Raw genomic sequence first — 25,692 nt, 5'->3', positions numbered from 1 at the left:
ATAAAAAAAATATGATTTTATCAGGAAGAATTTAGAAACCAAATAAAATAAAATGATTTTTTCAGGGAGAATTTAGAAAACAAATAAAACCAAAAATAGGCGTTCTATGGCCCACTGACTGAGAGAGAGAGAGAGAGATGGAACGCTTAGTACTGGCACACAAGCCCAAAGGGCAATATTAATCTCCCTTTTTTTTTCCAGGGAGAATTTCTAAAACCCAAAAAAAAAAAAAAATAGGCTTTCTATGGCCCACTATTTGTGAGAGAGATGGGACGCTCAAGACTGGCACAGATGGCACGCTCAGGACTGGCACAGAAGCCCAGAGGCCAATATTAATCTCCCTTTTTTTCTGGGAGAATTTATAAAACCAAAAAAATATTTAAATAGGCTTTCTATGGCCCACTATTTGTGAGAGAGATGGCACGCTCAGGACTGGCACAGATGGCACGCTCACAACTGGCACACAAGCCCAGAGGCCAATATTAATCTCCCTTTTTTCAGGGAAAATTTATAAAACCAAAAAAAAAATTAAATAGGCTTTCTATGGCCCACTATTTGTGAGAGAGATGGCACGCTCAGGACTGGCACAGATGGCACGCTCACAACTGGCACACAAGCCCAGAGGCCAATATTAATCTCCCTTTTTTCAGGGAAAATTTATAAAACAAAAAAAAAAATTAAATAGGCTTTCTATGGCCCACTATTTGTGAGAGAGATGGCACGCTCAGGGCTGGCACAGATGGCACGCTCAGGACTGGCACACAAGCCCAGAGGCCAATATTAATCTCCCTTTTTTCAGGGAGAATTTATAAAACCAAAAAAAAAATTAAATAGGCTTTCTATGGCCCACTATTTGTGAGAGAGATGGCACGCTCAGGGCTGGCACAGATGGCACGCTCAGGACTGGCACACAAGCCCAGAGGCCAATATTAATCTCCCTTTTTTTCAGGGAGAATTTATAAAACCCAAAAAAAAATAAAATAGGCTTTCTATGGCCCACTATTTGTGAGAGAGATGGCACACTCAGGACTGGCACACAAGCCCAAAGGCCAATATTAATCTCCCACTGTATTTTTATCAGGGAGAATTTATACACCCCACAAAAAAAAATACAGAAAAATGAAAAGGCTTTCTATGGCCCACTATGTGAGAGAGATGGCACACACAGGGATGGCACTCTAGCAGAAATGCCAAATTGCCAATCTTAATCTCCCACCAAAAAAAAAACAAAAAAAAAAACAGGGAATGTCCTACAATTACTATCTCCCTGCCTGCAGTAATCTCAGCCAGGTATGGCAGGCAGCTACTATCTCCCTGCCTGCAGTAATCTCAGCCAGGTATGGCAGGCAGCAATAAGGAGTGGACTGATGCACAAATGAAATAAAAAGTGTGGACAAACAAAAAAGATAGCTGTGCAGAAAGGAAGGAACAAGAGGATTTGTGCTTTGAAAAAAGCAGTTGGTTTGCACAGCGGCGTACACACAGCAATGCAGCTATCAGGGAGCCTTCTAGGGCAGCCCAATGAGCTACAGCGCTGAGGGGAAAAAAAAAAAAAAAAAAAAACTTCCACTGTCCCTGCACACCGAGGGTGGTGTTGGACAGTGCAAATCGCTGCAGCACAAGCGGTTTTGTGGTTAATGGACCCTGCCTAACGCTATCCCTGCTTCTGACAAAGCGGCAGCAACCTCTCCCTAAGCTCAGATCAGCAGCAGTAAGATGGCGGTCGGCGGGAACGCCTCTTTATAGCCCCTGTGACGTCGCAGACAGCAAGCCAATCACTGCAATGCCCTTCTCTAAGATGGTGGGGACCAGGACCTATGTCATCACGCTGCCCACACTCTGCGTTTACCTTCATTGGCTGAGAAATGGCGCTTTTCGCGTCATTGAAACGCGACTTTGGCGCGAAAGTCGCGTACCGCATGGCCGACCCCGCACAGGGGTCGGATCGGGTTTCATGAAACCCCGACTTAGCCAAAAGTCGGCGACTTTTGAAAATGTTCGACCCGTTTCGCTCAACCCTAGTGACCAGTTTTTAGAGTACACCAATATGAAATAACAGAGGTAAGAAAAAAAACTAACTCAAATAGTAAGACCAATATCGAACATGGCAGACTAGCGCAGAACTGTGAATGCCATTTTTGTAAATACACAGCATCACTGTACAACACAAGTAGATTTTGTAGGAATCTTGAAGCTAAATCTATGGGGTTTTCCCACCATCCATAAGGACTCGGCCGTGGATGCTGAAAGTGTGGTTGTGTATGGGATCGGCTCCTGTGATACTGAGGGATTAACCCTTCCGATCTCTTACACTGTACAATTAGTTCACATTCGCACATGGATTTTTTTTTAGTGCGAACAATATGGAAACCTTTGACCGAACATTTCATGTTGGACTGCGCACACAAGGTAACGGTGGCTGCAGAGCGGAATAAAACGTTTCTGTTATTATTCATTTTGCCTCTCCCTTATGATGATAGTAGCAATCACAGTGTTGGTACAGGAGTTACCTTTACTTAAGTCCAAGTGGGTGTTATCAGATAGCAACGCATACAGGGAGTACTAGTACTGGCCCACAGTGACAACATCCACTGGATGTAACAAAAGTTAACTCATTAAATGGCAAATACTGTGACTGCCAATATCTCTGTGACAGAGGCCACTATTACATTGTGTGTCCAATTTGGCATGTAAAATTGGCCGAAAGCTCCTAGAAATGGCGGCCCTTAAACAGCAGGCGCGTCAGTAAATCTCCAAGCACATAGAATGACATATAATGATACCTAGGAAGGCTGCGCTGGAGTTCAAGGAAACCTGAAAGACAAGCTCAGCAACGTGCCACCTTATGAAAGGTTGGCAAAGCAAACGGCTAATTACTGAGCAATTTAGGAAACTGGCCATTAGTCTGGATGAATAGGGATGGGAAATTATAGTATAGATGGGGCATAATTCAAGAAAATAAGGTTCACAATGCTCTCAATTAGATTAGACGCTATATGAGGCAAGACTGTTCATGAAGAGTTAAACCAGCCCTAGAACATGTATTCCTGCCGTAGGCATATGTAATGTAGGTTAAAGGCTTATTTCTATCAGTCCGAATGCTCTTATTCTGTAATATTATTATTGTTGATACACAGAAACAATAGGACGCTTTATTACCTCTAACTACAGGTGACGGCAGTATATTGGATAGGTACCCGTGTGTACAGCCGAGGAGCCCTGTGTGTGCCCAATTAGCTGAAGGCTGGCATCACATACTACAGGCATACATTACCTAATAATGGCACAATCACAGCCGCACTAGTCATTGCTGATAATATGCATTAACCCAACGTCATCCACTCCTCTCTATGGGAGTCATCAGGATAAACGCAGCACGGGTTACTGACAGTATCAAAACACACGGCAGTACATGTATGTAGAGCAGGGATTCCCAAATCCAGTTGTCACGGCCCCAACACATTGTTTTAAGGATTTCCTTGGTATTACACACGGGTGACAATTATATCAAGGCATCAGAACTGGCTGCGGTGTCTCGCCTGTGGACTACTGAGGAAAGCCTGAAACATGGATTGAGAGCAGATCATCGCAATAGTACATTTTTAGGAAATGTTGGATGTTGAGAACATTCGCACATAATTCTGCAAACATTTTACTTATTAACAGAAAACCATATTAGAAAAAATCCCTTCTATAATATCCAGGGTCTTTCAGGGTGATCCACGCACTAAACACGGAGCTTAGTTACACGCGATTAGTAGGTCTACAGAAGCTTACCGCCAGGATGCACATGGTTGTACAATGGCACTGGGCATAACACAAACAATTCTGGCAAATGACAACTGGTTTTCTCAGTAAATAAAGTTGCTGCCTCTGTAGTATTTGCTCAACTAGCCCGGTTCATGTGATCTACCTACCAGCAATGTTTCCCTTAGGCCTCATTCAGACAGCAGTGATTTTCCACATTCACAAAAAATACAAAAAAAAAATTAAAAATAAAAAAAAGTTTGAGCATTATTTTGCATCCAATTTTCACCAGTGTTACTTTTATCATTTTTTCACGTATGAAAAGAATAAAAAATAAATAAAGGATATACAGCAAGGGTAAAAATACAAGAGTAAATGTGCAGCCCCACTGGACACATGTTGGCAGGCAGTATTATGGGTAAGCTGAGCATCTTCTATGGTACCATTTCCCCTGAGTTCTGAGACACTTGGAAACTAGCATTTACTCTTGTATCTTTACCCTTGCTGTATATCCTTTTTGACCTGGGGTTCTTCTATATACACTGCACCTTAGATGCACTATGCACTTTTGAGTATGTTTATACTTTGAACTTTTTTGTGGGGTAGTTTGCTCAGCTTTGTCTATTGTACCCTCCCTGTGATATAACCAACGTTTGCTGTCCTTCACATATGGGCCTTCGTCGTCTTAGCTGTTCATTATATGTGCTATGTTTTTATTCTTTAATAAAATATATTATATTTTTTATTATGATTGTTTGGACAATGACTCCGTGAGTTCGTGTTGGATTTTCTATTGTGCACAGTAACCTACAGACACTGTCAGGTCAGCGCCATTATACGGTTTAAAATGATACCTTGGTTGACAAATAATTTAATCTTTATTTTCAGTTTTGAGTTAATGATAAGTCTGTGCTCCGGGGCGGCCTGCAGGTTACTGACCTGCCACCTAGTTTACATAATGAATATATAGAGATATATTTATCTATATCTATCGTGGGGGGTGGGGGGGGGGGGGGTGGACAACCTTCTGCAGGCAGGCGCCGGTACAGCAGCATGATATCATATGTAATCTACTATATAATTGTCTAAGGGTCACTTCCGTCTGTCTGTCCTTCTGTCTGTCACGGATATTAATTGGTCGCGGCCTCTTTCTACCTTGGAAATCCAAGTCGCTGATTGGTCGCCGCAAAACAGCCACGACCAATCAGCGACGGGCACAGTGCAGAAGAAAATGGCCACTCCTTACTCCCCGCAGTCAGTGCCCGGCGCCCGCATACTCCCCTCCGGTCACCGCTAAGCGCTAACACAGGGTTAATGCTGGCGGTAATGGACCGCGTTATGCCGTGGGTAACGCACTCCGTTACCACCGCTATTAACCCTGTGTGACCCCAACTTTTTACTATTGATGCTGCCTATGCGGCATCAATAGTAAAAATGTAATGTTAAAAATAATTTAAAAAAAACCCCTGCTATTCTCACCCTCCGTTGTCCGCAGAGCCGGCCGCCATCTTCCGTTCCCGGCGATGCATTGCGAAATTACCCAGAAGACTTAGCAGTCTCGCGAGACCGCTAGGTCATCTGGGTAATTTCGCAATGCATCCTGGGAACGGAAGATGGCGGCATCCGAGCGCCTATCACTGGAGCTCCGCTGGACCCCATGTGGTGAGTATATAACTTCTTTTTATTTTACTTATTTTTTTTTTACAGGAATGTGATGCCCACACTGCAGTATACTACGTGGGCAGTGTTCCATACCGCGTGGCTCTGTGCTGTATACTACATAGGCAGTGTTATATACTATGTGGGCAGTATGATATACTCCGTGGTCTGTGCTATATACTGCGTGGTCTGTGCTATATATTACGTGGCCACTGTTAAATACTGCGTGGGCTGTGCTATATACTGCTGTATACGTGGCTGGGCAATATACGTGTCTGTGCTGTACACTACGTGACAGCGCAATATACTACGTGGCTGGGCAATATACTACGTGGCTGGGCAATATACTACGTGGCTGGGCAATATACTACGTGGCTCTGTGCTGTATACTACCTGACTGGGCAATATACTACGTGGCTCTGTGCTATATACTACGTGGCTCTGTGCTATATACTACGTGGCTCTGTGCTATATACTACGTGGCTCTGTGCTATATACTACGTGGCTCTGTGCTGTATACTACGTGGCTCTGTGCTGTATACTACGTGGCTCTGTGCTGTGTACTACATGGCTCTGTGCTGTGTACTACGTGGCTCTGTGCTGTGTACTACGTGGCTCTGTGCTGTATACTACGTGGCTCTGTGCTGTATACTACGTGGCTGGGCAATATACTACGTGGCTGGGCAATATACTACGTGGCTGGGCAATATACTATGTGGCTGGGCAATATACTACGTGGCTGGGCAATATACTACGTGGCTGGGCAATATACTACGTGGCTGGGCAATATACTACCTGACTGGGCAATATACTACGTGTCTGTGCTGTATACTACGTCGCTGTGCAATATACTACGTCGCTGGGCAATATACTACGTGGCTGGGCAATATACTACGTGGCTGGGCAATATACTACGTAGCTGGGCAATATACTACGTAGCTGGGCAATATACTACATGGCTGGGCAATATACTACGTAGCTGGGCAATATACTACGTGGCTGGGCAATATACTACATGGCTGGGCAATATACTACATGGCTGGGCAATATACTACGTAGCTGGGCAATATACTACGTGGCTGGGCAATATACTACGTGGCTGGGCAATATACTACGTGGCTGGGCAATATACTACGTGACTGGGCAATATACTACATGACTGGGCAATATACTACGTCACTGGGCAATAATACCAGTACATGACCAGTCCGTTCCTACGCTACTGAGAAATCAAGAGTTTGAATTGATATGCAAATGAGCCTGAAGAACTGCTAGTAGACCTGAAGTCTCTGTCACTCCAGCTCTATTTCCTGCCGGGTGTTGTCACCCAATGCTTGACTGACAGCCTCTAAGATGTGTGACTTTAGGCAGAAGAGTCACCAGTCAAGCAGGAGATACTGGGTGGGGATTAGAGCTGGTGTGACAGAGGCTTCAGATTGACCATAGTCCTTCAGCCTCATTTGCATATTGAATGACACGGCGATTTTTGAGTAACAGCGCAATGGACTGGTCATGTAAAGGAATTTTTGTACTTGTCTTTGAAAGGACTATATGTACATATAAATAGTGAAATACCACTGCCAGACTAACTTTTAAGGTAGATTATGATATTAAAGCAACGAGGCATACAAACAAAAAAAATATATTTCATGACCTTACATGCTTGCATGAACAGAAAACATGTTTATGCAAAAATAATAACGGTATTTCACCACATTTCCCCTTAGGGATTCATCAGCTGTGTAGACAAGTCTGACGGTGAATACTTCCCCAATACTTCATTTTACTAAACCTTCTACAAATGGCAAAATATGCTGACAGAGCCTCTGTGGCTCCAGATTACAGAGCACTTACCACTAGGGTTGAGCGACCTTGACCTTTTTAGAGTCGAGTCGTGTTTCGCGAAACCTGACTATCTCAAAAGTCGAGTCGAGTGGAATCGGCCGATTATGGCGAAAAGTCGGGTATCGCCCGAAACACGAAACCCAATGCAAGTCAATGGGGGAGCATAGTCGGCAGTGAGTGGAGGCCAGGAAAACGCCTACACTGCCCATTTTAATGGCAAAAACATCCATTCTTGTTACAGAAGCTTGTCAATCGTAATTTAGCTTATAATAATTGGAAGGCATTTTAAATTGGGGGTCATTTGGCTAAAGTTGTGGGGGGTAGGGCTGGTTCAAGTAATTAGTGGGCCCAGTAAATCTGGACGTCACGGCAGTGGAGCAGGGAGAGGTACCGTAAGTATTTCAACTTTGCAAGTGCTGTGATCCTGAGCAAGCAGGGGGGCCCACTCGTTGGCATTGGCACTGGCACAGGGCCCCTCAAAGTACAGCGGTGTGTTTGCACGGCGGGGGCGCCTCCCACCGGCAGCAACACTTTTGCGTACTATGAGAGGCCCTGTGCCAGTGACGTCGCCAACTAGTATTCCTCCCCCCACCTGATGAAGGAACCTGCACTTTCATCTGCACCTTCCTCTTTGTCCCCGTGTAAGGTGGTATGGTATGCGGGAAGAGGAACCTGACTTTCAGCAGGGTCACAATCTTGCTGTGTAGCGTGCACGGGGAATTTTGCGTTATGGGTCAATGTACCAGCAGACTCATCTATCACTGGCTGGGCAATGGGCGGGATGAGGAGGAAACACAGATAAAGGCCCAAAGAAGAAAGTTGGCTAAATGCAGTTCAAAATTGGTAACACAGGACTAACCAGGGGGCATTGCAGTGGAGGACAACTGGAATGAGAGGCTGACACAGAGAGTAGGCCTAAATCAGTAAGTAGTCGAAATGCAGTTCAAAATTGGCAACCGTAGTAAACAGGCGGCACAGCTTTGTTCAGTGGAGGAGAACAGCAAGGAGTGGCAGACACCGATAGTAGGCCCCAACCCAACTAGTAGGCCAAATGCAGTCTAACATTAACAACTACTTAACGAGAGCCTGAAAACGGAATTTCAGGACAGGAAACCAGGAGAACAGCAAGGAGTGGCAGACACCGATAGTAGGCCCCAAACCAACTAGTACGCCAAATGCAGTTGTTCCATTTAACCACAATTTAATGAGAGCCTGAAGATAGAAGTTCAGGAAAGGCAACCTGGAGAACACCTTGGAGTGTAACACACCATCTCTCTACACCCCATACCCAATTTGTAGGCCTAATGCAGCGTAGTTTCCAACAACTACTAAACGAGAGCCGGAAGATCGAAGCTCAGGAAAGGCAACCTGGAGAACACCTTGGAGTGGAACACACCATCTCTCTACACCCCATACCCAATTTGTAGGCCTAATGCAGAGTAGTTTCCAAGAACTACTAAACGAGAGCCGGAAGATCGAAGCTCAGGAAAGGCAACCTGGAGAACACCTTGGAGTGTAACACACCATCTCTCTACACCCCATACCCAATTTGTAGGCCTAATGCAGTGTAGTTTCCAACAACTACTAAACGAGAGCCGGAAGATCGAAGCTCAGGAAAGGCAACCTGGAGAACACCTTGGAGTGTAACACACCATCTCTCTACACCCCATACCCAATTTGTAGGCCTAATGCAGCGTAGTTTCCAACAACTACTAAATGAGAGCATGAAGATCGAAGCAATGGAGAGGAAACCTGGGGAACACCTTGGAGTGGAACACGCCATCTCTCTACACCCCATACCCAATTTGTAGGCCTAATGCAGTGTAGTTTTCTACAACTACTAAATGAGAGTCGGAAGACCGAAGCAATGTGGACGAAACCTGGGGAACACCTTGGAGTGGAACACACCATCTCTCTACACCCCATACCCAATTTGTAGGCCTAATGCAGTGTAGTTTTCTACAACTACTAAACGAGAGTCGGAAGACCGAAGCAATGTGGACGAAACCTGGGGAACACCTTGGAGTGGAACACACCATCTCTCTACACCCCATACCCAATTTGTAGGCCTAATGCAGTGTAGTTTTCAAGAACTACTAAACGAGAGCCGGAAGATCGAAGCTCAGGAAAGGCAACCTGGAGAACACCTTGGAGTGGAACACACCATCTCTCTACACCCCATACCCAATTTGTAGGCCTAATGCAGCGTAGTTTCCAACAACTACTAAACGAGAGCATGAAGATCGAAGCAATGGAGAGGAAACCTGGGGAACACCTTGGAGTGGAACACACCATCTCTCTACACCCCATACCCAATTTGTAGGCCTAATGCAGCGTAGTTTCCAACAACTACTAAACGAGAGCATTAAGATCGAAGCAATGGCGAGGAAACCTGGGGCACACCTTGGGGAGGCAGACACCGTTAGTAGGCCCTACTAAAGTTGTACCCCCAATGCAGTTTTAAAATTCCTAGAGGCTGAAAACAAGACTATTGACGCTCAGCTTTTTTCAAAGGAACACAGATGAATTGAGTGGCGCAGACAGACACAGGTAGTAGGACTTAAACCAAAAATGTGGCTCACTGCAGCTTCAAAAAGTTACAGGGGTACACAAGCAGCAGTGCTCTGGGCAGTGGAGGACAATTTCAATAGTGGACCGCAGACAGACTTTGTACGCCTACTATTAAAAAAAGGATGCTCTATGCAATTAAAAATAGGTTCCAGGGGTCCACGGGCAGCAGTGGTGTGGTCAGTGGACGAGTATTGGAAGGAGGGACCGCACACAGGCGTAGTAGGCCTAACATAACAAAATTTGGCTGTAGACACTGTAAAATTGGTTCCAGGGGTACACGGGCAGCAGTGGTGTGGTCAGCGGAGGAAAACTGGAATTAGGGACTGCAGACAGACTTTGTAGGCTGTCCCCTGTGGACCATGCATCCAACACATTAACCCAGTGCGCCGTAATGGACACGTAACTTTTTGTGGACATGCCTACTGGTCCATGCGTCTCTTGTCAGGTGCACCTTTCTACTGTTTGATTGCCTGAGTGCTATGACAATGCAGACTTTTTCATGCCGGTGGAGGGCTGGGATGGCTTTTCTCGCAAAAGAAATGTCGACTGGGTAGCTGGAACCGTTGCACAGCGTAGTTCATCTGGGCTTTCTAAATATAAAACAAAGAAAAAAAGGAGGCTACATGCACTTTCAGCTGGGTTCCAGGGGTACACGGCCAGCATTGGTCTGGTCAGTGGAGAACTATTGGAAGGAAGGACCGCAGACACGCTTCGAAGGCCTAACATAATAAGAGATGGCTGTAGGCAATTTTAAATTGGTTCCAGGGGTACACGGGCAGCAGTGGTGTGGTCAGTGGAGGCCTAGTGGAAGGAGTGACCGCAGACAGGCATCGAAGGCCTAACATAATAACACATGGCTGTAGGCAATTTAAAATTGGTTCCAGGGGTACACGGGCAGCAGTGGTGTGGTCAGTGGAGGCCTAGTGGAAGGAGTGACCGCAAACAGGCATCGAAGGCCTAACATAATAACACATGGCTGTAGGCAATTTAAAATTGGTTCCGTGGGTACACGGGCAGCAGTGGTGTGGTCAGTGGAGGCCTAGTGGAAGGAGGGACCGCAGACAGCATTCGAAGGCCTAACATAAAAAAATAGGGCTGTTGGCAATTTAAAATTGGTTCCAGTGGTACAAGGGCAGCAGTACAATGGTCAGTGGAGGCCTAGTGGAAGGAGGGACCGCAGACAGGCATCGAAGGCCTAACATAATAACAGATGGCTGTAGGCAATTTTAAATTGGTTCCAGGGGAACACGGGCAGCAGTGGCCTGGTCAGTGTAGTAGTAGTAGAAAGAACGGACCGCAGACAGGCATCGAAGGCCTAAAATAAAAAAATTGGGCTGGCTGTAGGCAATTTTAAATTGGTTCCAGGGGTACACGGGCAGCAGTGGTGTGGTCAGTGGAGGCCTAGTGGAAGGAGTGACCGCAAACAGGCATCGAAGGCCTAACATAATAACACATGGCTGTAGGCAATTTAAAATTGGTTCCAGGGGTACACGGGCAGCAGTGGTGTGGTCAGTGGAGGCCTAGTGGAAGGAGTGACCGTAAACAGGCATCGAAGGCCTAACATAATAACACATGGCTGTAGGCAATTTAAAATTGGTTCCGTGGGTACACGGGCAGCAGTGGTGTGGTCAGTGGAGGCCTAGTGGAAGGAGGGACCGCAGACAGGCTTCGAAGGCCTAACATAAAAAAATAGGGCTGTTGGCAATTTAAAATTGGTTCCAGTGGTACAAGGGCAGCAGTACAATGGTCAGTGGAGGCCTAGTGGAAGGAGGGACCGCAGACAGGCTTCGAAGGCCTGACATAAAAAAAATAGGGCTGTTGGCAATTTAAAATTGGTTCCAGGGGTACACGGGCAGCAGTACAATGGTCAGTGGAGGCCTAGTGGAAGGAGGGACCGCAGACAGGCTTCGAAGGCCTAACATAACAAAAATGTCAATACAATGGTATTGTCAGTGCCAGGCATTGAAGGATGTCAGCACATAGACTAAACATTGGTGGAGCTGTGAGAGATAATTTTGCAAGTGGTAGAGCACTGTTTGAGCTGGGGGGGGGGAACTGTCTTGTGGCCGGCGGTACAGGCCCAGGGCCCCTCATATTACAACGGTGTGTCTGACGTTGCGTGCGCACCACCACCGCCAGAGACACTTTATTGTACTATGAGGGACCCAGTGGCAGTGCCGTCGACCAAAAGCGGGCACACCCACCTCTTCAGACAAACAGCACTCTCACGGGTGCTGGCGCCAAGTGGCGATACCACGGCCCCGTGTGGGGAGTTTGGCCATTTAGTGAGGTGTAAACATGTCGTATGCTGGACAATCAGGTGCAGAAAATTACGAGATTGGAAAAGTCATTCAGAATAGTCCACAGGCAAGACCTTTTCATAGGAAAGCTAGGTGTCAGCCGGGCAAGGTGGGGCAAAAGATTTCGAAATCCAGTTGTGGTTCATTTTAATGAAGGTTAGATCATCTACATTTTGGGTAGCCAGACGAGTCCTTTTTTCTGTTAGTATTGAACCTGCAGCACTGAGTACTCTTTCTGATAGGACACTAGCTGCCGGGCAAGCAAGCTCCTGCAATGCATATTTTGCCAATTCTGGCCAGGTGTCTAATTTGGATGCCCAGTAATCAAATGGGAATGACGGTTGAGGGAGAACATCGATAAGGGATGAAAAATAGTTAGTAACCATACTGGACAAATGTTGTCTCCTGTCACTTTGAATTGATGCTGCAGTACCTGTCCTGTCTGCGGTCATAGCAAAATCACTCCACAACCTGGTCAGAAAACCCCTCTGGCCAACGCCACTTCTGATTTCTGCCCCTCTAACACCTCTGGTCTGCTGGCCCCTGCAGCTCGTGTGAGAACGATCACGGGCGCTGTGTGCAGGGAATGCCAGAAGCAAACGGTCAACAAGAGTTGATTGTTTGGTTGCTAATATTAGTTCCAAGTTCTCATGTGGCATTATATTTTGCAATTTGCCTTCATAGCGAGGATCAAGGAGGCAGGCCAACCAGTAATCGTCATCGTTCATCATTTTAGTAATGCGTGTGTCCCTTTTGAGGATACGCAAGGCATAATCCGCCATGTGGGCCAAAGTTCCAGTTCTCAAATCTGCGGTTGTGCTTGGTTGAGGGGCAGTTTCAGGCAAATCCACGTCACTTGTGTCCCTCAAAAAACCAGAACCCGGCCTTGCCGCGCCAACAATTTCCAGTGGCCCCGGAAAAGCTTCCTCATTAAAAATATAATCATCCCCATCATCCTCCTCCTCCTCTTCGCCCGCTACCTCGTCCTGTACACTGCCCTGGCCAGACAATGGCTGACTGTCATCAAGGCTTTCCTCTTCCTCAGCTGCAGACGCCTGATCCTTTATGTGCGTCAAACTTTGCATCAGCAGACGCATTAGGGGGATGCTCATGCTTATTATGGCGTTGTCTGCACTAACCAGCCGTGTGCATTCCTCAAAACACTGAAGGACTTGACACATGTCTTGAATCTTCGACCACTGCACACCTGACAACTCCATGTCTGCCATCCTACTGCCTGCCCGTGTATGTGTATCCTCCCACAAAAACATAACAGCCCGCCTCTGTTCGCACAGTCTCTGAAGCATGTGCAGTGTTGAGTTCCACCTTGTTGCAACGTCTATGATTAGGCGATGCTGGGGAAGGTTCAAAGAACGCTGATAGGTCTGCATACGGATGGAGTGTACGGGCGAACGGCGGATATGTGAGCAAAGTCCACACACTTTGAGGAGCAGGTCGGATAACCCCGGATAACTTTTCAGGAAGCACTGCACCACCAGGTTTAAGGTGTGAGCCAGGCAAGGAATGTGTTTCAGTTGGGAAAGGGAGATGGCAGCCATGAAATTCCTTCCGTTATCACTCACTACCTTGCCTGCCTCAAGATCTACAGTGCCCAGCCACGACTGCGTTTCTTTCTGCAAGAACTCGGACAGAACTTCCGCGGTGTGTCTGTTGTCGCCCAAACACTTCATAGCCAATACAGCCTGCTGACGTTTGCCAGTAGCTGCCCCATAATGGGAGACCTGGTGTGCAACAGTGGCAGCTGCGGATGGAGTAGTTGTGCGACTGCGGTCTGTGGACGAGCTCTCGCTTCTGCAGAAGGACGAGGAGGAGGAGGAGGAGGAGGGGGTGCGAACGGCTACAGCCAACTGTTTCCTAGACCGTGGGCTAGGCAGAACTGTCCCAAACTTGCTGTCCCCTGTGGACCCTGCATCCACAACATTCACCCAGTGTGCCGTGATGGACACGTAACGTCCCTGGCCGTGCCTACTGGTCCATGCATCTGTTGTCAGGTGCACCTTTGTGCTCACAGATTGCCTGAGTGCATGGACGATGCGCTCTTTAACATGCTGGTGGAGGGCTGGGATGGCTTTTCTGGAAAAAAAGTGTCGACTGGGTAGCTCGTAGCGTGGTACAGCGTAGTCCATCAGGGCTTTGAAAGCTTCGCTTTCAACTAACCGGTAGGGCATCATCTCTAACGAGATTAGTCTAGCTATGTGGGCGTTCAAACCCTGTGTACGCGGATGCGAGGCTAAGTACTTCCTTTTTCTAACCATAGTCTCATGTAGGGTGAGCTGGACTGGAGAGCTGGAGATCGTGGAACTAGCGGGGGTGCCAGTGGACATGGCAGACTGAGAGACGGTGGGAGATGGTATTGTTGCCGCCGGTGCCCTAGATGCAGTGTTTCCTACTACGAAACTGGTGATTCCCTGACCCTGACTGCTTTGGCCTGGCAAAGAAACATGCACAGATACTGCAGGTGGTGCGGAAAATGGTGGCCCTACACTGCCGGAAGGGATGTTGCGTTGATGACTAGCTTCATTGGCCGAGGGTGCTACAACCTTAAGGGACGTTTGGTAGTTAGTCCAAGCTTGCAAATGCATGGTGGTTAAATGTCTATGCATGCAACTTGTATTGAGACTTTTCAGATTCTGCCCTCTGCTTAAGGTAGTTGAACATTTTTGACAGATGACTTTGCGCTGATCAATTGGATGTTGTTTAAAAAAATGCCAGACTGCACTCTTTCTAGCATCGGATACCTTTTCAGGCATTGCAGACTGAGCTTTAACCGGATGGCCACGCTGTCCTCCAACAGGTTTTGGCTTTGCCACGCGTTTTGGGCAAAATACGGGCCCGGCAGATGGAACCTGTTGCGGCCCCTCCTCCTCCGCTTCAGAACTGCTGCCGCCTGCACCCTGTTCCCCCAATGGCTGCCAATCGGGGTCAAGAACTGGGTCATCTATTACCTCTTCTTGTAGCTCGTGTGCAACTTCGTCTGTGTCACCGTGTCGGTCGGTGGTATAGCGTTCGTGATGGGGCAACATAGTCTCATCAGGGTCTGATTCTTGATCATTACCCTGCGAGGGCAATGTTGTGGTCTGAGTCAAAGGACCAGCATAGTAGTCTGGCTGTGGCTGTGCATCAGTGCACTCCATGTCAGATTCACCTTGTAATGGGCATGGACTGTTAACTGCTTCACTTTCTAAGCCAGGGACGGTATGTGTAAAGAGCTCCATGGAGAAACCCGTTGTGTCGCCTGCTGCATTCTTCTCTGTTGTTGTTTTTGCTGAAGAGGACAAGGAAGCGACTTGTCCCTGACCGTGAACATCCACTAACGACGCGCTGCTTTTACATTTACCAGTTTCACGAGAGGAGGCAAAAGAGCTAGAGGCTGAGTCAGCAAGATAAGCCAAAACTTGCTCTTGCTGCTCCGGCTTTAAAAGCGGTTTTCCTACTCCCAGAAAAGGGAGCGTTCGAGGCCTTGTGTAGCCAGACGACGAACCTGGCTCCACAGCTCCAGACTTAGGTGCAATATTTTTTTTCCCACGACCACCTGGTGCTCCACCACTACCACTACCCTCATTACCAGCTGACAATGAACGCCCCCGGCCACGACCTCTTCCACCAGACTTCCTCATTGTTTTAAAAACGTAACCAAACTAACGGTATTTGTTGCTGTCACACAACTTACATGGTGAGCTATAACTTCAGTATGATTTAGCTACCCCTTTACAGGTGGGTGAGACCACAACGAAAATCAGGCACAATGTTACACACTCTGTTTTTGGTGGCACCAAATGAGAGAGATGCCACACACGCAGGACTGTCACTGAAGCACAAATGTAAATATTAATCTCCCACTGTTTTTTTTTTTTTTTTTCAGGGAGACTTTAGAAACCAAATTAAAAAAAAATGATTTTTTCAGGAAGAATTTAGAAACCAAATAAAACAAAAAATAGGCTTTCTATGGCCCACTGAGTGAGAGATGACGCACACAGGAGTCAGGAGTGGCACACAAGCCCAGAGGCCAATATTTATCTCCCAATGATTGATGTAGTGATTTTTTCAGGTAGATTTTGGAACCCAAATCAAGCTAAAAAAATAATAGGCTTTCTATGGCCCACAATTGGAGAGAGAGAGAGAGATGGCACACCCAGGAGTCAAGACTGGCACACAAGCAGAAAGGGCAATATTAATCTCCCACTGATTTTATTTATTTTTTTTTTTTCAGGGAGACTTTAGAAAAACAAAAATAATAAAAAAAAATGATTTTTTCAGGAAGAATTTAGAAACCAAATAAAATAAAATGATTTTTTCAGGGAGAATTTAGAAAACAAATAAAACAAAAAATAGGCTTTCTATGGCCCACTGAGTGAGAGATGACGCACACAGGAGTCAGGAGTGGCACATAAGCCCAGAGGCCAATATTTATCTCCCAATGATTGATGTAGTGATTTTTTCAGGTAGATTTTGGAACCCAAATCAAGCTAAAAAAAATAATAGGCTTTCTATGGCCCACAATTGGAGAGAGAGAGAGAGAGATGGCACACCCAGGAGTCAAGACTGGCACACAAGCAGAAAGGGCAATATTAATCTCCCACTGATTTTTTTTTTTTTTTTTTTTTTCAGGGAGACTTTAGAACCCAAATCAACCAAAAAAATAAATAGGCTTTCTATGGCCCACTATTTGTGAGAGAGATGGCACGCTCAGGACTGGTACACAAGCCCAGAGGCCAATATTTATCTCCCAATGATTGATGTAGTGATTTTTTCAGGTAGATTTTGGAACCCAAATCAAGCTAAAAAAAATAATAGGCTTTCTATGGCCCACAATTGGAGAGAGAGAGAGAGAGATGGCACACCCAGGAGTCAAGACTGGCACACAAGCAGAAAGGGCAATATTAATCTCCCACTGATTTTTTTTTTTTTTTTTTTTTTCAGGGAGACTTTAGAACCCAAATCAACCAAAAAAATAAATAGGCTTTCTATGGCCCACTATCTGAGAGAGAGAGAGATGGCACGCTTAGGACTGGCACACAAGCCCAAAGGCCAATATTAATCTCCCACTGATTGATTTATTGATTTTTTCAGGTAGAATTTAGAACCCAAATAAAGCAAAAAAAAAAAAAAATAGGCTTTCTATGGCCCACTGAGTGAGTGATGATGCACACAGGAGTCAGGAGTGGCACACAAGCCCTGAGGCCAATATTTTTCTCCCACTGATTGATGTAGTGATTTTTTCAGGTAGATTTTGGAACCCAAATCAAGCAAAAAAATAAATAGGCTTTCTATGGCCCACTGAGTGAGAGATGGCACACACAGGAGTCAGGAGTGGCACACAAGCCCTGAGGCCAATATTTTTCTCCCACTGATTGATGTAGTGATTTTTTCAGGTAGATTTTAGAACCCAAATCAAGCAAAAAAATAAATAGGCTTTCTATGGCCCACTGAGTGAGAGATGGCACAGACAGAGATGGCACTCTAGCAGAAATGCCAATCTTAATCTCCCACAAAAAAAAAAAAAAAAAAAAGGAACTGTCCTTCAATTACTATCTCCCTGCAGTAATCTCAGCCAGGTATGGCAGGCAGCAATAAGGAGTGGACTGATGCACAAATGAAATAAAAAGTGTGGACAAACAAACAAGATAGCTGTGCAGAAAGGAAGGAACAAGAGGATTTGTGCTTTGAAAAAAGCAGTTGGTTTGCACAGCGGCGTACACACAGCAATGCAGCTATCAGGGAGCCTTCTAGGGCAGCCCAATGAGCTACAGCGCTGAGGAAAAAAAAAAAAAAAAAATGTAGCTTCCACTGTCCCTGCACACCGAAGGTGGTGTTGGACAGTGGAAATCGCTACAGCACAAGCGGTTTGGTGGTTAATGGACCCTGCCTAACGCTATCCCTGCTTCTGACGAAGCGGCAGCAACCTCTCCCTAAGCTCAGATCAGCAGCAGTAAGATGGCGGTCGGCGGGAACGCCCCTTTATAGCCCCTGTGACGCCGCAGACAGCAAGCCAATCACTGCAATGCCCTTCTCTAAGATGGTGGGGACCAGGACCTATGTCATCACGCTGGTCACACTCTGCGTTTACCTTCATTGGCTGAGAAATGGCGCTTTTCGCGTCATTGAAACGCGACTTTGGCGCGAAAATCGCGTACCGCATGGCCGACCCCGCACAGGGGTCGGATCGGGTTTCATGAAACCCGACTTTGCCAAAAGTCGACGACTTTTGAAAATGAACGACCCGTTTCGCTCAACCCTACTTACCACTACATGTGCCGGCACATGGTCTTCTGTATAACACTGCACTTTCCTGTAGAAACTAGGCGTTTATGTATTACGGTAGGGTCACATTGCGTTAGTGCAATCCGTTTAGCGCTAGCGGATTGCGCTAACGCAATGTTTTTAAAGGGCCGCGTTTCGGGGTCGCGTTAACGTCCCCGCTCTCGCAGATCCCCGATCTGCGAGAGCGGGGAACGGACCTCGGGCGCGCCGCGGCGTCCGAGGCGCGCTACAAAAGACCGGCGCGTCGCTAGCGCGTGCCGAAAATGACACGCGCTAGCAATGCGCTGGTACATTGCGGGCAATGGGAGCGCTAACGGACGCGTTGCATGGCGTTAATTTCGCCGTGCAACGCTGTCCGTTAGCGCTCTGACCAAAACGTAATGTGACCCCAGCCTTAGGCTATGTGCAGACACTGCACATTGGAGCAGAAACTGAGCGGAAAGTCTACAAATCCTCCTCCAAATCTTGGGAGCTTCCGCCCAATTTCTGCTCTGAAAACTCTGCAAAAAGACTCGGTTATACATTATATGGAAACACAACCTCCCACATGACTCAATGTTTCATTGGTAAGGTCCTGCTTTGTTTAGAGTATACGTCATATAGGCCATATATGATCAAACAGAATATCTCCTTGTGTCCGTAATAAAACTCATACATTAGTGTTTTTTTCATGCTGGGGGGGGCGCAAGTACAGGTTATTGTGCTTATTATTTACAGGACATTCATATTGGTATTCTGACATATAGACAAGTATTGCATCAAGATTTATTTTTGGTTTTCCCAATTCTATTTAGAAAAAAAAAAAACATTATTTTAAGATTTTTTTTGGAAAAGGTGTTCTGTAGGGGAAAAAGTAAAAAATACATCCACAAATGATCTTAAAAGAAAAAAAAAAGATAGTTTGGGACTATATACTCTAAAAAGTCTTGTGTACCATCCAGACACCTGGCACACCGATCTCCTTGTGCCTCGCTCACGTGCACTGTCACTAGTTGGCAACGCCGGGACTTGGCAGCTCAACCAATTAATAACCACTAATATTTCCCCATCACACAACAGACAATAACGCTATGTTCACATCATGATTTGGGTTATATGGTACGGGGTGCAAACAATGTCCATTTTCTTATAATCGGAAAACGGATTGTACTCCTGGTATACATTATCTACACTAGGCCCATGTATCCCTGGTGTTTGTATCCGCCTTGATAAGGGCACTTTCACACTAGCCATGTGCCTTGGTCAGAGAGGTTAAGGGTAAGTTCACACAGGGCGTTTTTTCAGCTTTTTTTTCTGCAGCAAAACCTGATCTCTTGGCATGTTTTCCTTGGTTTTTATTGCGTTTTTCGTATGTTTTTGCTGCGGTTTTGGCATGCTAGATTTGTCTCTTGTGCATGCTGATAAAGTTTAGTGTTGGAAAAAAAAATCCTGTTCCAAAGAATGAGGCTTTGGTACACAAAAAATGCTGCCAAAAATTAGACCTGTGTTTTTGGTGCTTTTTCAGTGTTTTTTTCACCACCCATTCAAGTCAATGGGTGAAAAACACAGAAAAAAACGCTGAAAGAGGTGACATGTTCTATGTCCAAAAAACATGGAAAGCACAAAATACTGATGACAAAAAAAACCAATGTGTGTGCATGAGATTTCTGAAATCTCATAGGCTTTGCAGGCGCTGTAAAACGCAGCTGAAAATTAGCATAAAAAAGTAGCATAAACGCCCAGTGTGAGCTTAGTCTTACACAGGCTTTTTGGTTTGTTTTTTACAGAGGCACCCGGTAAAAAATGAATACCATACAGCATACAATATGTATTGGTAGGACCCTATAAGTAATTGATATCACTGGATGTAAGTACAGTTGTGAACCTCTGAATGAATAACTACCTGAGCTTTTACAAAATAATTAAGCTAAACTCAGATATGATGAAAATATGTAAAAATGTAACAAACTTGCTTGCACAATTTTCTGCTGAAACTAGATGCCACATTTGAAGTGGTGAAATAAATAAAATCTGATGGACAGATCATAAGTACACAAGAGCCCCCGTGTACCCAGACAAGGAATACTTTACATTTCTCCGCACGTATTGCATGGTGAGAGTTGTACAGTAACATCATCTTATTTATTTGGCTCTAGTGAGCCGTATAAACAAGTTTTGCTACATTTTCCCGTATTCGTTACATGGAGAGTCTGTAGAATGTCCACGTCCTCAAAGCAAGATCCACCAATAACTGAAACTCTCAGACAATGGCCACAACCAACCACTACGGTGGGAAACAAACAAGGCCCTCAAAAGATCTGATGATAGGTCAGTGACTGCTAGGCTTCCTTCACACGCACTTTATAAAAAAATAGCTATAGAAAAAACACACACAAAAAAACCACACGGAAGCTGGCCATACACATAGGATGGCTGGGGGGCACGTCTACTCCATTAGGGGAGGTACAAGCATATTATCCTGTGGAAAACAAAGATAAAGCCCAACTTGCGCAACTCCGCTTTACCTTGACATCTGCCTGAAGGATCCTATACATAGAATAGGTCAGGACAACTTCTCCGTGTGTTTGGCTGTCACCAGCTGGATGTGGAGGTGATACACCAACACCACTGAGGTCAAGGCTCCAGCCAATCACACAGACGACATCACTGGAGTAAAGTAAAAAGATGGTGGGGTACCAGGGAAGAAATGGCATGGATGTAGAAGGGATGAGATGAATAGGGTACAAAGCTGGCCATACACAATAAATGGCTGTCGGCAGAACAAAGCTTCAGATGATCGTTTGGCCAACAGCCACCTCAGAAGACTTTCCTACACAGTAGCACTCATTTGGCAAATCAATACTGTATTCTTTATGAGAAAGTAAGTGGTTAACATGTTGGCTAGCATCTTATCTCTGGGAGAACAATGTGATCGTCCGTCATGTGAAAAAACGCTATTAACCTGCATATATGGGGTTAATTTGTAGGTTCTGAACCTTCCCAGCGCCCGCACTTAGCACACCGATGCTGAGGAAATTCACTTTATTCCTCCAGACTGCATTTGGCGTTCAGTCATGAGGATGCAATGACTGCTCTGCAACCAGCATCTTTTACTCTGTACTTTCAAGTCACGGCAGGGAGACTTCATAGCAGAAGATGTCACTTCTTTTAAATGCTTCATGGTTTCTGAGCCCTGAAGCAGTTAAAAGAAGCAACATAAGACGGGACATGTGCACAGCAATGTGGTTTTGACATTGCTGTGCATTATGTTCATTTTTATGGGGCATTTTTGCAGCACCCTTTCAGAGGCATTCCTGGCAGAATCCACCTGGGAAAGAAGCCGTGTGCACATAGACTTCCATCCAAAGCCGGAAAACTTGCCCTAACCATGTCCTGTTCACACAGGTGTACAGCTCACTAGGTATCACAACTCTCTCTTTGGTCCTCAATCCAAGCAGCGCATTAAATGGGGGTTTTCAGTTTGCAGTAGTAGAAAGCTGAAGAAGCTTTCATTACACAAGGATAAAACCACAGACACATATAACCTTGTTTATATGCAAATATGTTAAAACAGTAACTTTTCCTGAAAACAATTCACCATCTTGAAGACAGAAGAGGCAAAGAAATGAATAATTGTTATTCCAAATGAATACGGGTAAGCGCACACGTTTAGTAATCGGCAGCGATTGGACACAGCACATGTCTGCTCCTTCCATAGTGCTGCCGGCTTTTGAACACAGGTGATTCCGCATGTAATCAATGAACCGTGCGGAATCACCAAGTCCAATACATTGTTGTGGGTGAAATTTATCTTGTGAAGACTCGCGTCTCCGCAAGACAAATTGACATGCTGCGGTCTGGAAAGACGCGCCGCATGTCCGTCTCTGCGGGTGAGCCGCCGACATCGGTGCACACATAGTGGAGATGGGATTTCTTGAAATCCCATCCACTATGCTGTAACATCTGGGTGCTGCGGATGGACGCAGCATCCAACCCGCAGCGTTTGCTGACCGTGTGCACGTAACCTAAGAACGAGGAATCAGAAGACATATACATTAAAGGAAACCTGTCACCCCGAAAATCGCGGGTGAGGTAAGCCCACCGGCATCAGGGGCTTATCTACAGCATTTTGTAATGCTGTAGATAAGCCCCCGATGTAACCTGAAAAGGGAGAAAAAGACGTTAGATTATACTCACCCAGGGGCGGTCCCGCTGCTGGTCAGGTCGGATTGGCGTCTCCGGTCCGCTGCGGCGCCTCCTATCTTCTTTCCATGACGTCCTCTTCTGATCTTCAGCCACGGCTCCGGCGCAGGCGTACTTTGCTCTGCCCTGTTGAGGGCAGACAAAGTACTGCAGTGCGCAGGCGCCGAGCCTCTGACCTTTCCGGCGCCTGCGCACTGCAGTACTATCCTCTGCCCTCAAGAGGGCAGAACAAAGTACGCCTGCGCCGGAGCCGTGGCTGAAGATCAGAAGAGGACGTCATGGAAAGAAGATAGGAGGCGCTGCAGCGGACCGGAGACACCCATCCGACCTGACCAGCAGCGGGACCGCCCCTGGGTGAGTATAATCTAACGTCTTTTTCTCCCTTTTCAGGTTACATCGGGGGCTTATCTACAGCATTACAGAATGCTGTAGATAAGCCCCTGATGCCGGTGGGCTTACCTCACCCGGGATTTTCGGGGTGACAGGTTCCCTTTAATTTATTTAGCAAGGACTCACAAAAAAAAAAGGTATCCCCCTTTATTCACTAGGCACAGGAGTTATCCGGCCCCCACGGTGTATTCTTAAATTGATATGAAGGAGTGCTGAGCATTATGTACCAGCAGCTGAAGATTATAGGAGAATGGATTAAGGGGAACCTGTCGACATGTTTTACAATGGAAATAGTGATATGAACAGATCGGATCTTGTCCCCCAACAAATAAAAAGAAAAAAAAAATGATTCTGTCAATTATGAGATAGCTAGCGTAGATGCCATATGCAAACCAGTCTAGGAGCGCAGTGGGGGCACATCTGCGCAGTGGGGGCACATCTGCACACTACAGAAAAAGTATCTTATTGGAGGACAAGCACCTATATTGACGCAACTATACAGACTCCCCACTACCTCCATAAACATGCCAACAGGTTTCCTTAATATATTCACAATGGTTTGTATAGCCAGAACTTGATGGTTTGAAGGGTGAAATCCTGCTATTTATATGTACATGTCTCTCTTTCAAAGGCCAGCAACACCTTTTCATGAGAAATCAGCATTTGAATGTGTGTGTAAATGCCTAGCCATTGTAGCTCCAGAGCCTGGCTCAGTCCAGGGCTATTCCCCCCAGCACTGCCTGTATGCTGTGTAATTTCAGGCAAAGAAGCCAGTAGTGGAGCAGACAGAGGGGGCGCTAGGTGGGGAATACAGTGGAGGGGCTCATCAACCTCATTTGCACATCAATTAAAAGGATGATTTCTCAGTAATGGAGTAATGGACTGGTCATGCAAAGGTATAGCTGGACTTGTCTTTAAAAGAGAAAAATGTGCATATAAATAGTTGTGTTTGAAATCCTGCTGACAGGCACATTCCCCTAAAATACAAAAAAAGCTTAATGCCCCAGTCTATGAGAACATTAAGCAGAACACATCTTCAGTGTTATTTTCAAAAATAAAAAACACAATCCCTTACATATCAGTATATATGTTAAAATGAAAATAAAAAACTTCACATATTTCACAAACTTCATATAACATTGTATCCATATTAACATGCTTGGCAAATAAAAATAGACCCCCCGGTTAGGCCAAGATATGGCAACATCATTAATAACTACATAAACTCCCTCCATGTAGGACGCAGTGAATCATGTAGACATGCTGTCACTTATCACACAGGGTAGTGTTACAGCGTGGACATGAGACTAGTGCGGCGGGGGACAGTCGTCGAACGCTACAGTCTACCATGTATCTGAAAATAAAATGCTGGTCAAAAGATGCTAGCTTCAGGGTATGTTCACACTGAGTTTTATTACACGGATTGTGAAGCAGATTCTCCATAGCAGTGTAATCACACAGTCATCTAAGAACGTTTATGTTGATTTTGAAGCAGCAAACAACCTGTGTGTGAACAAACCTTTACCAGCTTAAAGACAGATCACACAGAAGATACAATTATAGACCCCAGCCCTTATCCCGGTCCCAGATAATAAACAAGCATACTATGTAAGAAATAAGAGAAGCGTTTCATAAATCGGCAGAAAAACACACAAGATCCTGTAACATCTTCTTGTCTTTCTGTGGATCAGTTTAACTAACACAAGAATACCCAGAATGATTGATGCCGCCATAAAACCAACGTGTAGAGCTGCATTTGAAAAGCATTAGAGCCAGCCAGATACAGCAGAGCGTAAAGCAAGCAGAGGTAGAATTACTTACTGTTCATGGAAGTCCAACATTGGTGGCTCAAACCGTATTGGCCTACAATTCCCTCTGTGTAAGGACACACTGTGGAAAATGAGAAAAAGCTGTAATAACAGGCACAATGGAGAGCCCATGACTGCAGAGATGACTTGTGCGCTTGCAAGTTCCTCTCACAATGAAATGCCCAAAGGACTACACCAGCGACTGCTCAAGAAGGGGGAACCTGACAAACTGGTTAGAGAAGGACCTGCTGCAGCTGCTGAACCAACCCACCTGGTAACCCTGTTTATGGAAACCATAGGGTCCTGGCCTCCAGTCCCTCTTGTATCCAGTCCCTCTTGTGTCTAGTCATTGTGTCCATGCAGCGTTCCTCTGACACACGCTGCCCAGACAGTAACCACACAAGGACTTTATGACAAAGGCAGGCCTGTCATGGAAGAGCGCAGCTAAAAGGGTGTGAAATAACTACCACAGTAGGGGAGAGGGAAACTAGTCACATAACTTCATATTAAAATAGGAAATGATCACGGCCGTATAATGCGGAGAGCAGAAAAAGCAACACTTGTGCTAGATACAACACTAATTAATCGGCCATGAGAGGACCCCTACAGTACACCCTCTACAATGTATAGACCCTATATACTAACAATATAGGGCAGCAATCACTCGCAAGCACTTTTCTAAGCGACTACTAAATAACTGGCACTCCACGGAACAGATCTGTAATGGCAATATATGTAGATATATAACTGGTGCATGACGACATCTACAATAAGGGGATGTGCACACGTCAGGATTTCTTGCTGAAATTTTCCTGACAAAAACCGGATAATTTCTGCCAGAAATCCGCATGCGTTTTTTTTTGCATTTTTTCATGCGTTTGACACGTTTTTTGTGCGCTTTTTTCCAA

At 45.7% G+C, this 25,692-nt stretch overlaps 1 protein-coding gene across 5 annotated transcripts in view; it reads right to left on the bottom strand.

The window, feature by feature from the left end:
• The window catches only part of TMEM131 (transmembrane protein 131), a 250,062-nt gene that overhangs the window by 105,857 nt on the left and 118,513 nt on the right, over positions 1-25,692 (bottom strand). For 4 of the 5 annotated variants that reach the window (XM_069757818.1, XM_069757819.1, XM_069757820.1 and 1 more), the window contains exon 4: positions 24,798-24,866. The exons of the other annotated variant lie outside the window; for it this stretch is intronic. In XM_069757818.1, coding sequence (XP_069613919.1) covers positions 24,798-24,866 — 69 coding nt within the window. The remainder of the gene's footprint in view (positions 1-24,797; positions 24,867-25,692) is intronic. 5 annotated transcript variants of the gene reach the window in all.

Source organism: Ranitomeya imitator, chromosome 3 (genome assembly GCF_032444005.1).
Source record: "Ranitomeya imitator isolate aRanImi1 chromosome 3, aRanImi1.pri, whole genome shotgun sequence".
Classification (NCBI taxonomy): domain Eukaryota; kingdom Metazoa; phylum Chordata; class Amphibia; order Anura; family Dendrobatidae; genus Ranitomeya; species Ranitomeya imitator.
This window is presented reverse-complemented; position numbering and strand designations above follow the sequence as displayed.